General features: G+C 28.1%; 4 protein-coding genes across 4 annotated transcripts in view; 2 read left to right on the top strand and 2 right to left on the bottom strand.

Moving 5' to 3' along the window:
• Nucleotides 1-14111, bottom strand: part of LOC148232763 (chymotrypsin-1-like) — a 34822-nt gene extending 20711 nt beyond the window's left edge. The window contains exon 1 of the mRNA XM_088191148.1: nt 13755-14111. Within this exon, the coding sequence (XP_088047274.1) occupies nt 13755-13768 (14 nt within the window). The 5' untranslated portion in view covers nt 13769-14111. The remainder of the gene's footprint in view (nt 1-13754) is intronic.
• Nucleotides 1741-2418, top strand: LOC148232766 (chymotrypsin-1-like). The gene is made up of 3 exons (XM_088190635.1): nt 1741-1974; nt 2053-2193; nt 2254-2418. Exons 1-3 carry the CDS (start codon nt 1741-1743, stop codon nt 2416-2418), a joined length of 540 nt encoding a protein of 179 aa, XP_088046761.1.
• Nucleotides 3828-5966, bottom strand: LOC148232765 (chymotrypsin-1-like). The gene is made up of 6 exons (XM_088190634.1): nt 5945-5966; nt 4806-4965; nt 4404-4504; nt 4263-4360; nt 4047-4187; nt 3828-3986 (listed from the first exon to the last, which is right to left on the bottom strand). The coding sequence occupies exons 1-6, from the start codon at nt 5964-5966 to the stop codon at nt 3828-3830; spliced, it is 681 nt and encodes a 226-aa protein (XP_088046760.1).
• LOC148232764 (uncharacterized) lies at nt 7166-11608 on the top strand. Its single transcript, XM_088189569.1, has 10 exons — nt 7166-7220; nt 7406-7574; nt 7654-7912; nt 7975-8121; nt 8183-8321; nt 10360-10449; nt 10658-10826; nt 10899-11154; nt 11220-11366; nt 11443-11608. The coding sequence occupies exons 1-10, from the start codon at nt 7166-7168 to the stop codon at nt 11581-11583; spliced, it is 1572 nt and encodes a 523-aa protein (XP_088045695.1). The 3' UTR covers nt 11584-11608.
• Nucleotides 14112-15513: the final 1402 nt, after the last annotated feature.

Genomic DNA, 15513 nt, shown 5'->3' with positions numbered 1-15513 from the left:
TCTTATATATTTATTTGAGAAGAAAAAAATGAACTTTTGACAATGTATGTACATACCTATGTACATTCATAGACACAATTAATTGAAAACATTATTTTGAATAAAACTCACGAAGTAACATCAAAGCATCAAGTGTTTTATCATTTAGCCTTGATCTGATTTTGGTTCCTAAGCAGCCTGCTGCTGAAAAAGCACGTTCAGACTCACAGCCTCAAAGATTCACAGATGACACGTGCAACTCGCGCAAGTTTGTACACGAAATTGAACGATGTTGTCAATAATAATTCGATTGTGCTTGATAAATCAACCAATCAGAAAAATTCGGGATTATGTTTTATAATCCCGGGACTCATCGGGTATTGAAAATCGTTCGGGATCCCGGGATTGGAATCCCAAATCATGACAACTCATTCTGCAAAATTGACTCAAAATAAAATAAGGGAAGTTGAGTTGAAAGTTTTACCCCATCCTCCACATTTACCAGATTTCGCACTATCTGATAATCATTTATTTTGGTCAATAGAACATTAGTTACGAAAAAAAAAATTTAAATATTAGCGAAATAAAAAAACTTTTAGAAAAGTGTTTTATTTAAAAACCAAAAGAGTTTTGCAAAAAAAGAATTGAAAAATTTGCCTACACGTTGTCAGAAGGTCAATAATAATGAAATATATTTTTTTTAATTAGTATTTAATATTATCTTCTAAATAAATGTTTTCTTCAAGCAAACAAAAATTATGATTACTTTTCGGTCCACCTATACATAATTAGTTACACGTCTATATTTTTTATATGTCATTGTAAATACTACTATCTAATACTTTGTAAATTCTTTTGCATAAACATAGATAAACTTTTATTACTTATAATTTTAATATCGTTACTAAAATTTCATTGCACTGTAAGCAGATAATAATTAAAATATCTGAATTAATGCTAAGATTAAAGTGTATGTAAAAAACGTTAAAATTTTTTTAAATGCATTTATAGCATTATAATAAGTTGCTATAAATTTTTTAAAAAATTACATTTTTAAACAGTTGGATTATCAGAGAAAAAAACTTTTTTTGTGTGCTTTGCTTCTTCCTCAATTTTCACATGGTACGACTTAGTGTTTACAATAACTGCTATCTAATACTTTGCGAATTTTTCTGCATAAACATAGTTAAGCTTTTATTACCGATAATTTTTATATTGCTATCAAAATTTCATTATACTATAAGCAGATAATAATTAAAATATCTAGGTGAAATTTTATTAAAAAATGTTAATAAGCTTATTAACTGCATTTTTAGCATTCTAGTAATTTGCTATAAAATTTGCAACAAATTTAATTTTTATTCAGTTGGATTATTAGAAAAAAAACTTTGCAAAATGTGGAAACTTGTATTTTTTTTATGTGGTTTGCTTCTTCTTCAATTTTCACATGGTACGACTTAGTGTTTACAAAAAAAATATTAAATTTAAAGGTTTGTTATTTTTGAAGGTTTACCCGCGACAAAGTTAGATGATTTTATACTTGGAGGAACGTTGGCAGAAGATGGAAAGTATCCATATATGGCTATTCTAAAAAACAGTGGCAGATTTTTCTGCGGAGGTGCAATTATATCTAAACGAACCATTTTAACGGCGGCTCATTGTGCAATGTACAATTGTTTGATATATTTATGAAATAATAATAATAATAATATTAATAATAAAGTCATGTTACAATTACTTTTTAGTCTAGATATTGATGACATGAATGTAACCGTCGGAACTAACAAACAAACTTCCGGAGGAACAGACTATAAAGTAACTTCAAAGAAAGTACATTCAGAATACAACCAGAATGGTTTAATAGAAAATGACATTGGCCTTTTATTCGTTGATAGAGACATTGAATTCAATTCAAAAGTTCAACCGATTCAATTAAATCAAATGGATATTGGAGGAAATGAAACTTTGACTTTAACGGGCTGGGGAAGGACATCAGTAAATGTTTTATTTTACTCTATCCATTTTGAACCTGCTAATTAAGCTATACGTATTTATGTATTTCGTTTATTCTAGAATAATAATTATGATTCATCAAACGATCTTCTAGTAATTAAACTTAGATCTATTACAGTTGATGAATGTCATCAAAAAATTAATAAAACGTCTGCTAAGCAAATATGCACATTTAACAAGATCGGCGAAGGTGCATGTAATGTAAGACTATGTCATGCATATTATTAAAACTAAGGTTTCTAACTTTTTAAAACGTTCTAGGGTGACTCTGGAAGCCCATTGGTGTATCAAGACAAAGTAGCTGGAATCAATTCATATAGTGTAAAACCTATTGGCGTTAAACCACCACAATGTGCCACTAGAAATCCCGATGTTTTTACTAGAGTTAGCAGTTATATAAATTGGATCGAAGGAACAATGAAGTAAAACTGTTCAGATTTAAAACACATTTGTATGTTTATTGATTTATTAGTAATTACAAAAATTAAATAATGTAAATAAAGATTGTATTATTGTAATTGTAGTTTTATATTAGCAATTACAAAAAATATAAGAAACGTTGCATTTTTTACGGCTTCATTGCTCCAAGTTTCTTATAAATACAAAATAAATTTTAAGAAACCTCAAATTTATTATAAAAAGACATCGTATAAAGGAAGTGATATTCAGTATGAATCACAGGGTGCTATGTGCAGATTTGTGTGACTCAGCGGCAAGCACTAAGTCTAGGCTTTGGGGCAAGGCAAATATGAAATGTGTTTTATGTTATTAGTTAAGTGAACAGTACGTTAAAAGATTAGCCTCAAATTCAGCTTCTGACATTGCAGATTATGAAATTCAGAATAAATCTTGAGCCGTTTGAAGGGAGGGATAATGTTTGCATTTTGATTAATATGCCTTTTTTTAAAGTTGGTATGAACAACAATTGTTGCTGATTTTTACAAGAAAGATTTTTTGCTTTTTTATCTTTAATAGCTTTTATCCGTCTATCTAAATAGGTTATTGATGCTAAAGATCATCAATAGTTCTGCGCTGGCTGATCTTACCGCGAAAGTCACTTACGACAGCCTAGGTTTAAAATTTTAGCTGTGTGGAATAGAATTTTTTATTTGCGCAAAAATCTTGTCACCATTTCATACAGCCGATGAATAAATTTTAGGTAAAGACTAATAATATAATTTTTGTAATTTTCGGTTGCCCAAAAGCAAATATTCAAAGAAGTTGAAAGAAAATGTTTGCTATTCGTAATTCCTAGAGTCGGTCATAAAATTTATGTATATAATGAAACAGTGTTTTCGGAATATAAAACAAAAATTTATTCCCTTTTTGTACTACCTGCTCTGAATTCAGCAGTTAATTTGGTGGATTAAATCTAATACTTAATATTCGTATAAATTTATTTTTTACAAAAAATGCCAGCCAACTCGCCCGCGCTACAGTCAGCTTTAGCCGCTCCTTCGGTATGGTTGTCTGTAGCCAATTTTTTGAGCGATTGCGTTTCATAATTACGTAAATAAAAAAAATGAATTAATGATAAAAATACGAGATGAAATTTTTTAAGAAACCTAAACACTCATTGTCAAAAGAAAGCACTACATGTGTCCCCATTATCTGAAGTTCCCCCCGATCTAAAGAGACGATTTGAAAAACAAGTATCTATACTTAAGTATGAAAAATTTAGATTTAGTATCATTTTTTTAGGTTCAATACGCGTAATAGATTTTAGCGCATCACAACAAAATGTTATTTTTTTTATTCAATTCTCTATTCTTTATTGCTTTTTTAGATAATAAACACAAATCAATTGTACAAGTGCGCTTAACATTATCTTGGGTTTACTTCATTTTTTCTTCAATCCATTTTATGTAACTGCTAACTCTAGTGTTAACATCAGGTTTTCCATTAGCACATTTTAAAAAGCCAGGTTTAGAAATAGAATAGGACACAATACCGGCTAACATATCTTTATATACCAACCCGCTTCCAGAGTCACCCTAGAATTTTTATAAAAGTTAAAAATCTATGTTAATACAACATGATAAAAATAATCTTACGTGACATGCGCCTTCGTTAATTTTGTTGAAAGTACATATTTGTTTATCACTTGTTATGGGAATTTCTTTAAAACATTCCTCTACTGAAAGCGATTTAATTGTAATTTCTCGAAGTTCGTTTGAACCATTCGGGTCATCATTCTGTAATACATTTCATCATGAATCAGTAGAACATATGAAGCTGTCGAGTGTATAATAACAATAATACTTATTTACAGATGTCCTTCCCCAACCGGCCAAAGTCAAAGTTTCACTACCACCAACGTCATTTTTCTCTAATTGAATAGGCTGAACCTTTGAATTGAATTCAATGTCTTTATCAACGAATAAAAGACCAATGTCGTTTTCACTACGAACAGTCTGGTTGTATTCTGGATGTATTCTGGATGAAATCACTGTAACCTCCGGAATTTATTGTGTTGGTTCCGACGGTAACACTCATGGTATTGATATCTTTTCTAAAAATAAAAACAATATCACAATTAAGTTTTTATTATTTAATATATATATATATATATATATATATATATATATATATATATATATATATATATATATATATATATATATATATATATATATATATATATATATATATATATATATATATATATATATATATATATATATATATATATATATATATATATATATATATATATATATATATATATATATATATATATATATATATATATATATATATATATATATATATATATATATATATATATATATATATATATGTTGAAAACGCACATTGCACAGTGAGCCGCCGTTAAAATGGTTTGTTTCGATATAATTGAACCTCCACAAAAAAATGATCCGTTTAATCTTAGAATTGCGGTATATGGATACTTTCCATCTTCCGCTACCGTTCCTCCAATTATAAAATCATCTAAATCTTGTATTGGTGAGCCTTAAAAAATATTTATATGAATTAATTAAATATTATTTCAAGGTTCAGATTAGTCTTACCTTGAGAAAATGGAGAAAGAATCAAAATAAATATAATTTTCCACATTTTAAAGATTTTTACTCTAATAAATCAAGTAAATAAAATTAGATTTTCCGCACATTTTATAGTAACTTAATAAAATGCTGCAAAGGCATAAAAAATATTTACTGCATTCTTTAAATGAAATTAAAGCTCAATTTTTTTATGTAACTGCTCAATAGTAATAAAAATAATAATAAAGTTTATCTACATATATTTATGTGAAATAAAGAAACATTAGGCAGTTTTTATTTATATGGAACGTATGACTTAGTAGTGAAATTCATAGTAAACTATAATGTCAGAATTGAAGGATCAATAAGGAGAACATTGACTTTCAATAGTTTGCTTAACTGGATAAAGCTTTACACATATTTTAATTACTGGATTTATACGATAGTATGAGGTAATTCAGGACTCCATAATCTAACTTTGAAGCAAAATTGCAAAAAAATCAGGGCTTTTTTTAAAAATCGTAGCTCTTTGAAGTAAACACATTTATAAAATAAAAATCTACTAATTCTTGCGGATTTTTCTAGACCAATTTTTTTTATTTTTGCAATAACAAAACCCACGAAACAAATTTGGTTAAAGTACATGATTAAAAAGGTACATCGCATAATACATATTTACGAGAAGCTATCTATTTTATAGTTATTTAATAATAAACTAAAATTTTCTTATAATTCTAGCACTTTTACTTTAAATTAAATTAAATTACGTAACCTTAAAAATGCTACAAGTTTAAGTAGTAATAAAGTAGAAGTTACTATTCTATAAAAAAAAAATATTGTAATTTATTAAAATATATTTATAGACCTCAAAAAATAGCTTAACATTATAACACTTAATAGCAATAATTTTACAGTAAAAATGTATCCCGCTTAGGGATGGAAATAACCTTGCATAAATTTGTACCACATTTCGAGCTTTTGAGCTATATGGCCGTACATATACGGCGGTCAATCTTTCACAATTTGGAGATACCCCAGATAGTTACATATTAAATTAATAACATAATATTAATATCATGTTTTTTTATTTGATTTTTTCTCAATATTTTTTATAAAATTAATAATGAACATATTAATTTTATAAAAAATATTGAGAGCCTCTGAATTGATAATATCCACAAAAGCCAAAAAATATATTAAAAATATGTAAGAAAGCAGATTTTTGGGAGGGCTTAAGAGTCTTATGTGGTTATGTTTCAGATCTTGACTAATGTATGGATGAAAATCCAACAGTATCGAGCTTTTGATCAATGCAGATGATTCAGGGTAGTACCAGACTCTTCGTTTTTGTCTAATTCATATATTATCAAAAACTTTGACGTGTAAAACAGCATAACGATAGATGTTAAATGATGTATATTCTTTGAAAATGCAATTCAGAGATGATGTGCTTAGTATCTGCTCAACGGCAATTTTTTTCACAAATATTTTGACGAAAATAATTACATACTCTACGTACTAAGTAATTTACGTACTCTTTAATTTATTTGTATTATTATCTATAAAAATCATTTGCATTTAATCCAATAAAAAAACATTATATTAATATAATGATATTCATTTATTATGTAACTATCTCAAAACAGTGAAAGATCGACCGCCGTATATGTACGGCCTCTCGAAATATGGTACAAAGAAACCCAATTAAAATTCAAGTATTTTTGCAAGGTTTACATTTCCATCCCTAAGCGAGAAACATTTTGACAAGTTTGTAACTAATTTGGATGCAACGATTATGTATGATCTCGTCAATTCCTTCGCATATGCAAAATTAAACCTATTCCAAGAAACACATTTACCTGTTCACAATTAAAATAATCGTAAATCTTATCCAGTAATTCGATTTCTTAATAATATATATGTACAATTTAAAATATAGATTAATATATTGTAGACTGATATCAATTTTTAATTTTTTAATCCTATTACTGGAAATCTTTCTAATCTGAATTTAAAACACAAGCAATTTTCCAAGTAAAACACTTAAAACAATGCTCGACTTAGTAAGCAATTTGTTTTTAATAATGATTAGATACTTTAATAATATAAGATAACCATAGATATTAAATAATATAAATAGTTGCAAAGTCAAGCCAAAGATAGATAAAATGGCATCAAAACTGATTGTATTGTTAATATTGGCGGCTTTGAGCACGTCTTTTGGTAAGTAAAGAACACTGCTTCGTTATTTTGCTATAATATACATAAAGCACTTATTCTCAAATTAAACATCACGTAAGAAAAGTGAAACTTATGTAAAAGAACATCTTTATACAGAAAATTTTACTCTTAATACTATATATATATAAATCAAAAATCCATAACAATATTCTATTACGATTTTTAAGGACTTCCCGTCGATGATTCGCGCATCATTGGTGGTTCTGTTGCAAAAGATGGCGCCTACCCATACATGGCTTATTTGCTGATAAATCTTAGCAATGGCGGTACCGGATTTTGTGGCGGAGCCATAATTACCAAAAGAACAATTTTAACAGCTGCTCATTGCTTTGACGCGTAAGTCATGTTACCCTTCTGAAATCGGAAACAAGTTTTAGTTCAAAGTTTCAAATTTGTATTTTATATAATTTTTCAGGTGTACTGCTTGTAATACTCAAGTAGTGGTAGGAACAAATCGTGCGGATCAAGGTGGCACAGCGTACACAGCTAGTTCTATCGTCATACACGAGAAGTATCAATACAATGTCCCTAACAAACCTAAACCCTTTGACATTGCATTAGTCATTGTGAATAAGGATATCGTATTTGGTGATAAAGTAAAAGCAATTTCTATGAGCTCGAGCAATATTGCTGGTGGAGTTGATGTTCTTTTGACAGGATGGGGAAAGACTAAGGTTTGAATTTTTTTTTTTTAATTGTATTAATAAATTATAGTTAATATTATTTTATATTTCAGTACCCTGGAGATATAACTGACATTCTTCAAGAAATTAAATTGAAATCCATCACTAACAAGCAATGCCAAGATACTTCTAAAATTGACGCCAAAGTCTTAGACTCAAATCTTTGCACATTCACTAAGAGCGGACAAGGAGCTTGTCATGTTAGTTTTTATTTATATTTAAATTATAATAATATATTTATAACAATATGAATGTTTTTAGGGAGATTCTGGCGGCCCATTGGTATCTGGAGGGAATATAGTTGGTATCGTCTCAGGCGGCGAACCTTGTGCTGTAGGTTTTCCTGACTTCTTCACAAGAGCTAGCACATTTGTTCCCTGGGTTAATGAGCACAAGAAATAAATATTTAAATTGTATTTAAATAAAATATAAATAATATCAGTATTATGCCTTATAATTTTTTAACATATTTGATAATGAAAGATTTTATGAAATTTCATTATGGGCTAAGCCGCGCAGAAATAAAATTGTATAAATAAATTACGCAGTGTTTGAACAAATCAAAAGATGTTTTCAGAGAAAAACATTTTTTAATTTTTATATTATAAGGTAAAAAAAAATGTTTTTATGTCTAGTTAAGTATATTTAGTGAAAAAGCTAGCTGTCGGTCTCTCACTGTCGTGAGGTACCGCAGCTAGTGAGTGTGTGGATACTGGTCCGGTTTTAAATATTATTTTTGATTCGTTCAGATATTTTTAATCTATTTTAAAATTTATTAGTTCAAATTAAATATTAAAACCATTGTGAACTCTAATGGGATTAGACCGCACGTTCTTGTCCTAGAGATATATGGTTGCTCCTAGTGTTTTTTGCGAACTACATACATTTTTTAACTATTAATTTTAAAAGTTCCATCAATGGTTAATTACCTAGCATTTAAAAAATAGGTTTACAACTTAGCTAAATATTTAGAAAAGAAAACATTTTATATTATTTAAAGTTATATTTGAAACTTGGATATTTAATAATAAAAAATAATAATAAAAATATTTTAATATATTTTTAATATATCCGATCAGTAATATTACCGATGATAAAAAATATTTTGATATATCTTACTGACGCTACAACACAATCAATGTGAGCAATTATATGTAATTTATTATGTTTTAGCGTATTTTAACTGATTGAGTGACTGTATTTTTTTATTTAAAAAATAGTTTCTACATTACTATGTGACATAAATTACATTAAACTTTACACCTTTTATCATAATTTCAAATTTTATTAATAAGAATATTTTGTGACACTTTAAGTTACTCCATAATTTTTAAAAAATGTATGTTTTATGTGTAAATGTGAAAGCCAGTTTTTAATTACATTTACTAATTAGAAAGAAACAATAAACTGAAAATATCGTCCACACAATATGAATATTTTTATAAAAAAATATTTTTATTTATATTTTTTTAGTAAATATTTTTTCTACGTAGCATAATATATTTCAATATTTTTTTAAATAAAATAGGTTTAAAAAATTTTCATTATATTTTAAATTTATAATAAACTTAAAATATTTAAAATATATAATAAACTAAAAATATTCGAAATCCATAATAAGCTAAAAGTCTTTAAATTTTATTGTAAAACTTTTAAATTTTTAGGTTTTACAATTTTGTGTAGTGTTCTTTCCATCGAGTCAGTAAACGGGATTTCCGCGTCACTTTGGGTTTGTTATATTAGAAGTTGTTAATGACAGCACTTTGATTGCAATTATACCGGTTTTATCCATAGAGAAATCAGACAATACCGGTATTACCGTACAAAGTTATCTCTTTTTCACTTTTGAAAAATGTCGAAATTAATAGACCTCAAAATGACTCTGTTAAAAGAAACGTATTATAGATACAGCAAATGTATTTATTTTATATTGTCATGTCGCGCATATCGTAAAAAACATCGATTTAAAATTTTAAAAAATAATTTCGGTACTACCGGTATATCATTTTGTAATACCAGTAGTACTAAAAGTTAATTTTTGCCCTGATACCGGTATTTCCGGTATTTTTTTAATAAAAAAAAATATAAAAAAATAACTTAAAATTGTCTTAAATTGACAATGTTTGCCAAAATTGAATTATATATTTTTTTCTGTATGAAAAAGCTTATACAAATTCACATTCTTTATATTATATTTAAAATCTTATATAATTTTTAAGTATATAAAAAAAACGTCTAAACTTTTGCATCAACCCATGTATATATTTTTAAATATTGATAAATATATTATACTTTAAGATTTCTACTTTATAATCTTTAAAATCTTAATAAAATTTTCCAAGAAAAATACTCAAAACAATACTCAACTCCGTAAACAAATTGTCTTTAATAATGATTAGATACTTTAATAATGATTAGATAATAAATAATATAAATAGTTAAGAACGCCAAAGCCAAGCCAAAGATCGACAAAATGGCATCAAAACTAATTGCATTGTTCATATTAGCAACTTTGGGAACGTCTTTTGGTAAATAAAAAACACCTGATATGTATTACGATATTACTATAATATTATATTGTACATTCATGTTGATATTTCTGACATTATTTCTTAAGTTTCAAAGTAAACACAAGAAAAACTCAAATAAAACAGATTTTTTATACAGAAATTTGTACTCTTGATACTATATATAAATAAAAAAAATCTATAACTATACACTATTACGATTTTCAAGGACTTCCCGTCGATGATTCGCGCATTGTTGGTGGTTCTCTTGCAAAAGATGGCGCTTACCCATACATGGTTTACTTGCTGACAGAACTTAGCAACGGGAAAACCGGCTTTTGTGGCGGAGCCATTATTACCAATAGAACAATTCTAACAGCTGCTCATTGTTTTGACGAGTAAGTAATATATGTATTATATGTTACTCTTCTAAGATAGGAAACAAATTTATATTTTATATATTTTTTCAGGTGCAATGCTTGTCATAGTCAAGTAGTGGCAGGAACAAATCGTGTGGATCAAGGTGGAACATTTTATAAATCTAGTTCTGTCCTCCCACACATTAAGTATAACAATGTTTTGGATAAACCTAAGCCCTTTGACATTGCGTTGGTCATTGTGAATATGGATATCGTATTTGATGACAAAGTAAAATCAATTCCTATCAGCTCGAGCAATATTTCTGGTGGAGTGGACGTTCTATTGACAGGATGGGGAAAGACTCAGGTTGGAATATATTTCAGTTTTAAATTTGAATTATAGCTAATAGTTAATATTATTTTATAATTTAGTTCCCTGGAAGTCTAACTAACTTTCTTCAAGAAATTAAACTAAAATCTATCACTAACAAGGAATGCCAAGAAACTTCTAAAAGTGACGCCAATGTCTTAAACACTACTCTCTGCACTTCCACTAAGAGCGGACAAGGAGCTTGTCATGTTAGTTTTTATTTATACTTAAATGATATTAATATATTTCCAACAATATGTATGTTATTTTTATGAATGTTTTTAGGGAGATTCTGGCGGACCATTGGTATCTGGAGGGAATATAGTTGGTATTGTCTCAGGCGGAGAACCTTGTGCCATAGGTTATCCGGACTTCTTCACAAGAGTTAGCACATATGTTACCTGGATTAATGAGAACAAGAAATAAATATTTATATAATATAAAAATTGTATTTAAATAAAATGTTAATAATATCAGTATTATGCCTTATAACTTTTTAAGATTTTATGAAATTTCAATGTGGGCTAAGCCGCGCAGAAATAAACTTATATAAATAAATTACTCAGCGTTTGAACGAAGCAAAAGATGTTTTCGGAGAAAAATATCTTTTATTTTTTATATTAGAAGGTAAAAAAAAATATATTTATGTCTACTTATGTATATTTAGTGAATAAGCTAGCTGTCGGTCCCTCACTGTCGCGAGGTACCGAAGCTAGTGAGTGTGTGGATACCGTACTGGTTTTAAATATTATTTTTGATTCTATTTTAAGACTTATTAGTTCAAATTAAACATTAAAACCATTGTGTGGCTGTATGTTATACAATAAAAATGAGATGAGATCGCACGTGCTTCTCCGAGAGAAATGTGGTTGCTCCTAGTGCTTTTTTTAATGTTACCGCATTACTGCGTTTTTTGTGCACTACATAAATTTTGTAACTATTAATTTAAAAAGTTCCATTTATGGTTAATTATCAAGCATTTTAAAAATAGGTTCACAACTTCGCTAAATGTTTAGAAAAAAAAACATGTTATATTATTCAAAGTTAGGTTTGAAAAAAAATCTTCTACATTATTATGTGATATAAATTACATTAAACTTCACACATTTTATCATAAATTCAAATTTTAGTAATAAGAATATTTTGTGACACTATATAGTTGCGTCATAAGTTACTTCATAATTTAAAAAAATATATGTTTTATCTATAAATATAAAAACTAGTTTTTAATTACATCTACTAATTAGAAAGAAACAATAAGCTAAACATATCGACCGCACAATCCGTTGCTTAACACTTTACCGACCGGCAGTCGCGAATTTTACCTTTTTTATTTAAATTTATGTATCTTTTGATACGGTTAGAATATTTCGTTGAATTTTTCTAGACATTTAATCAATGTATCAATGCATCAATTAAAGTTATTATTAGTTGGTTCTCAACATGTGGTTCGCCGGAAATAAAAATGAATTAACACATTTCCATATTATTATATTTCTAAAATGATTATCTTGATTTTAAAATTATAAAAACGAATAACCTAGGAATTTAAATGGAAATAATTTAAATTGAGTCTACCAGCGATTCTCAAACTTTTTAAAATTTGTAAAAACTTAAAATGAAAATTATATTAAAAAAATTGTAGAATTTACAATTTTAAAAAGGGACCATATATAAACTTGTTTTAGAAACAATATTTTTATTAGCTTACAAATAATAATAATAATAAACTATTATGCTAATCTCTCTTAGTAAATTGATAAGTGTTTTTATAAATCGATATATTATTTTATAGTTTCGGGTCTCTGGGTATCTGAACAGTAAACGGATCTCTCGGTGCAGAGGTATTATATTAGGTTAACAATATTTACTTGGCGCACCATACCAATTAATTGTCATAATATTTAAGATTATTTGCATCAAATATTGGCATAATCCATCTTGTTTTAAGTGGTTAGTAATAACATTTTTATATGAATAATTTGTAAAAATAAATCAATATATGTATTTATAAATAATTAAAATACAGATTACTAATTCTATTAGTAACTTACTAGCTCGAAAAGACTAATATTATTATTTGAGTTGCCGATTTGAATAGTGCGAGCGAAATAGCGAGCTCTGCTTGCATCTCGCTCTTTTTTCCGTCATACTAAAATCTTTTTATTTCATAACAGACACACGATATTAAGTAAGAATTATGCACAATTAGAACATATAATCCCGTTTCATCCCATATCATAAAAATATAGATACCGTTTGAAGGAAAAAATCAGTTTAAGAGTAATTATATACGACGGCGTTTTGCGGTCTTAACATCGCGACGTCCGGCCATGTTCCGATGAAAAATTTTACAATAAACTTACACTCATAAATTGAAGATTATTGAGTTATTTGCAACAGTTGAAAATTGAATATAACTAAAATGTGTTTACCACAAGTTTTTTTACGAAGTATAAATTGAAATTGGCAAAATTAGCACGAACACAAAGCCAATAAATGCATTGAAAGTTTTGTCGACGCACGAGTGCAACGCTGTCGACCAATTGTCGAGTTACTAGCACAAAGGGTTACACAGAAAATTAGAAAGACACTACCTTGTCAACAACATGATGCCTAGAATTGTAAATATCCTCGCAGACCTCGCGCTTTCGGCGTCAATCCCGCGCCGCTGCCGTCGCCGCCGCCGCCGCCGCCGAGGCCCGCGGGGGTAGGGACGCGTCGGTGCATGCCGTGGCCTTGCATAGTAACAATATATAACAACACTCTGTTAAACACTAATTTGAATTATACACTGCTTAATTGTAACACATACACTGAATTACACTATCACTTTATAATTAAAAACATCGAAACGGATATTACTATAAAAAAATATGAACGAGAACACTTATTCGAGAAAAATGTAACAAAAGAATTTATTCGGCCGTTTACGACCACGGTCGCATAGCTACTGGTGTTTTTTTTTTAATATTTCTAGATGCATCCAGACAATTCAAGGTTATGCTTCATTAAAAATAGCAAATGTCATTCACCTCTTTGTCTATTTTTAAAATATTTATCTCTAATTCGAATTATTTTAATGCAAGTTGTTTGTTTATTTTAATGCGAGAGTGACACGAAGGTCACCTTTGCTGTTGTTGTTGTTGTTGATTTCAACTTTATTTATATGAAAAATATTATTATTACCTACGATTTTTTAAATGCAAATTTTGAGTGTAGTTGTATGCGTGCGTACGGCTCGGCGCGGCGTCGGTGCTGCCCCCAAGTGTCAATCGAGTGCGTTGTCGTTTGCTTGTAACGGTCGTTTACAACATTTTCCTAAATATTTTAACTACGTAGAGGTTGACACTGAAACTTTTCGCTGTAATATAAAGACGAACGAGAAAGCGGAGCACTGGATAAAAGAATACAGTGCGTAATCCAGAACAAGTTGGAATTGCAAGAGTATGAAAAAAAAACCACACGATATATTTCACAGTAAGTACTCTAATTAAACTAATAATCTTATATATAATTATTGTTTATAACTTTACCCTTCGAAAAGAACGCATGGTTATAATAGTTCTAGATGCATCCAGACAATTCAAGGTTATGCTTCATTAAAAATAACAAATGTCATTCACCTCTTTGTCTATTTTTAAAATATTTATCTCTAATTTGAATTATTTTAATGCAAGTTGTTTGTTTATTTTAATGCGAGAGTGACACGAAGGTCACCTCTGCTGGTTGTTGACCTACTTAAAGTATTATATAATGTCAACGATTTCAAGTTTATTTATATGAAAAATATTATTAAAATCTAATTATAGTTAAAACATTAATTAATCATATTATATAATTATCAAAAAGGAAGTTACCTACGATTTCTTAAATACTAAAATTAAAATTAAAATTATTTTTACGATATTAAAACTTAAAGTAGTTATTGGTTAATCTTTATGATTCTTTTATTAGTCTGATATTTAGTTTTAATGTGTTATTACTAGAGACCTAAATTTTTCGCGATTACGATTCAACTATTTTTTTGTGAATTTCGTGTTCCTTTCGGAACCAATTAAAAGTTCCAAAAATTTCTTAAATCGAAGGAACCCAAAAACCAACCGCGATGCTGTGAAAATTTAATATTATATTTTATTTATCTGCCCTATAACTGTACGCATTTATTGCTAGTCGAATAGACAATTATTTGTCAATTTAATGAAACATTACAGAACAAATGTAATGATAAATTCAAAATCAGCGTTTCATTTTAATAAAAATATATGTATATCATACGTATGGGGATGGGGATGGAGAGCCATACTTTCGTATGTATGTAATAATTAATAATTATTCATTGACTAATCATTTTAA

The sequence above is a fragment of the Plectrocnemia conspersa genome, unplaced genomic scaffold (assembly GCF_051122295.1).
Source record: "Plectrocnemia conspersa isolate PC_06_02 unplaced genomic scaffold, ASM5112229v1 ptg000008l, whole genome shotgun sequence".
NCBI lineage: Eukaryota > Metazoa > Arthropoda > Insecta > Trichoptera > Polycentropodidae > Plectrocnemia > Plectrocnemia conspersa.
The sequence above is the reverse complement of the archived record's forward strand: the minus strand, read 5'-3'. Positions and strand labels throughout refer to the sequence as shown.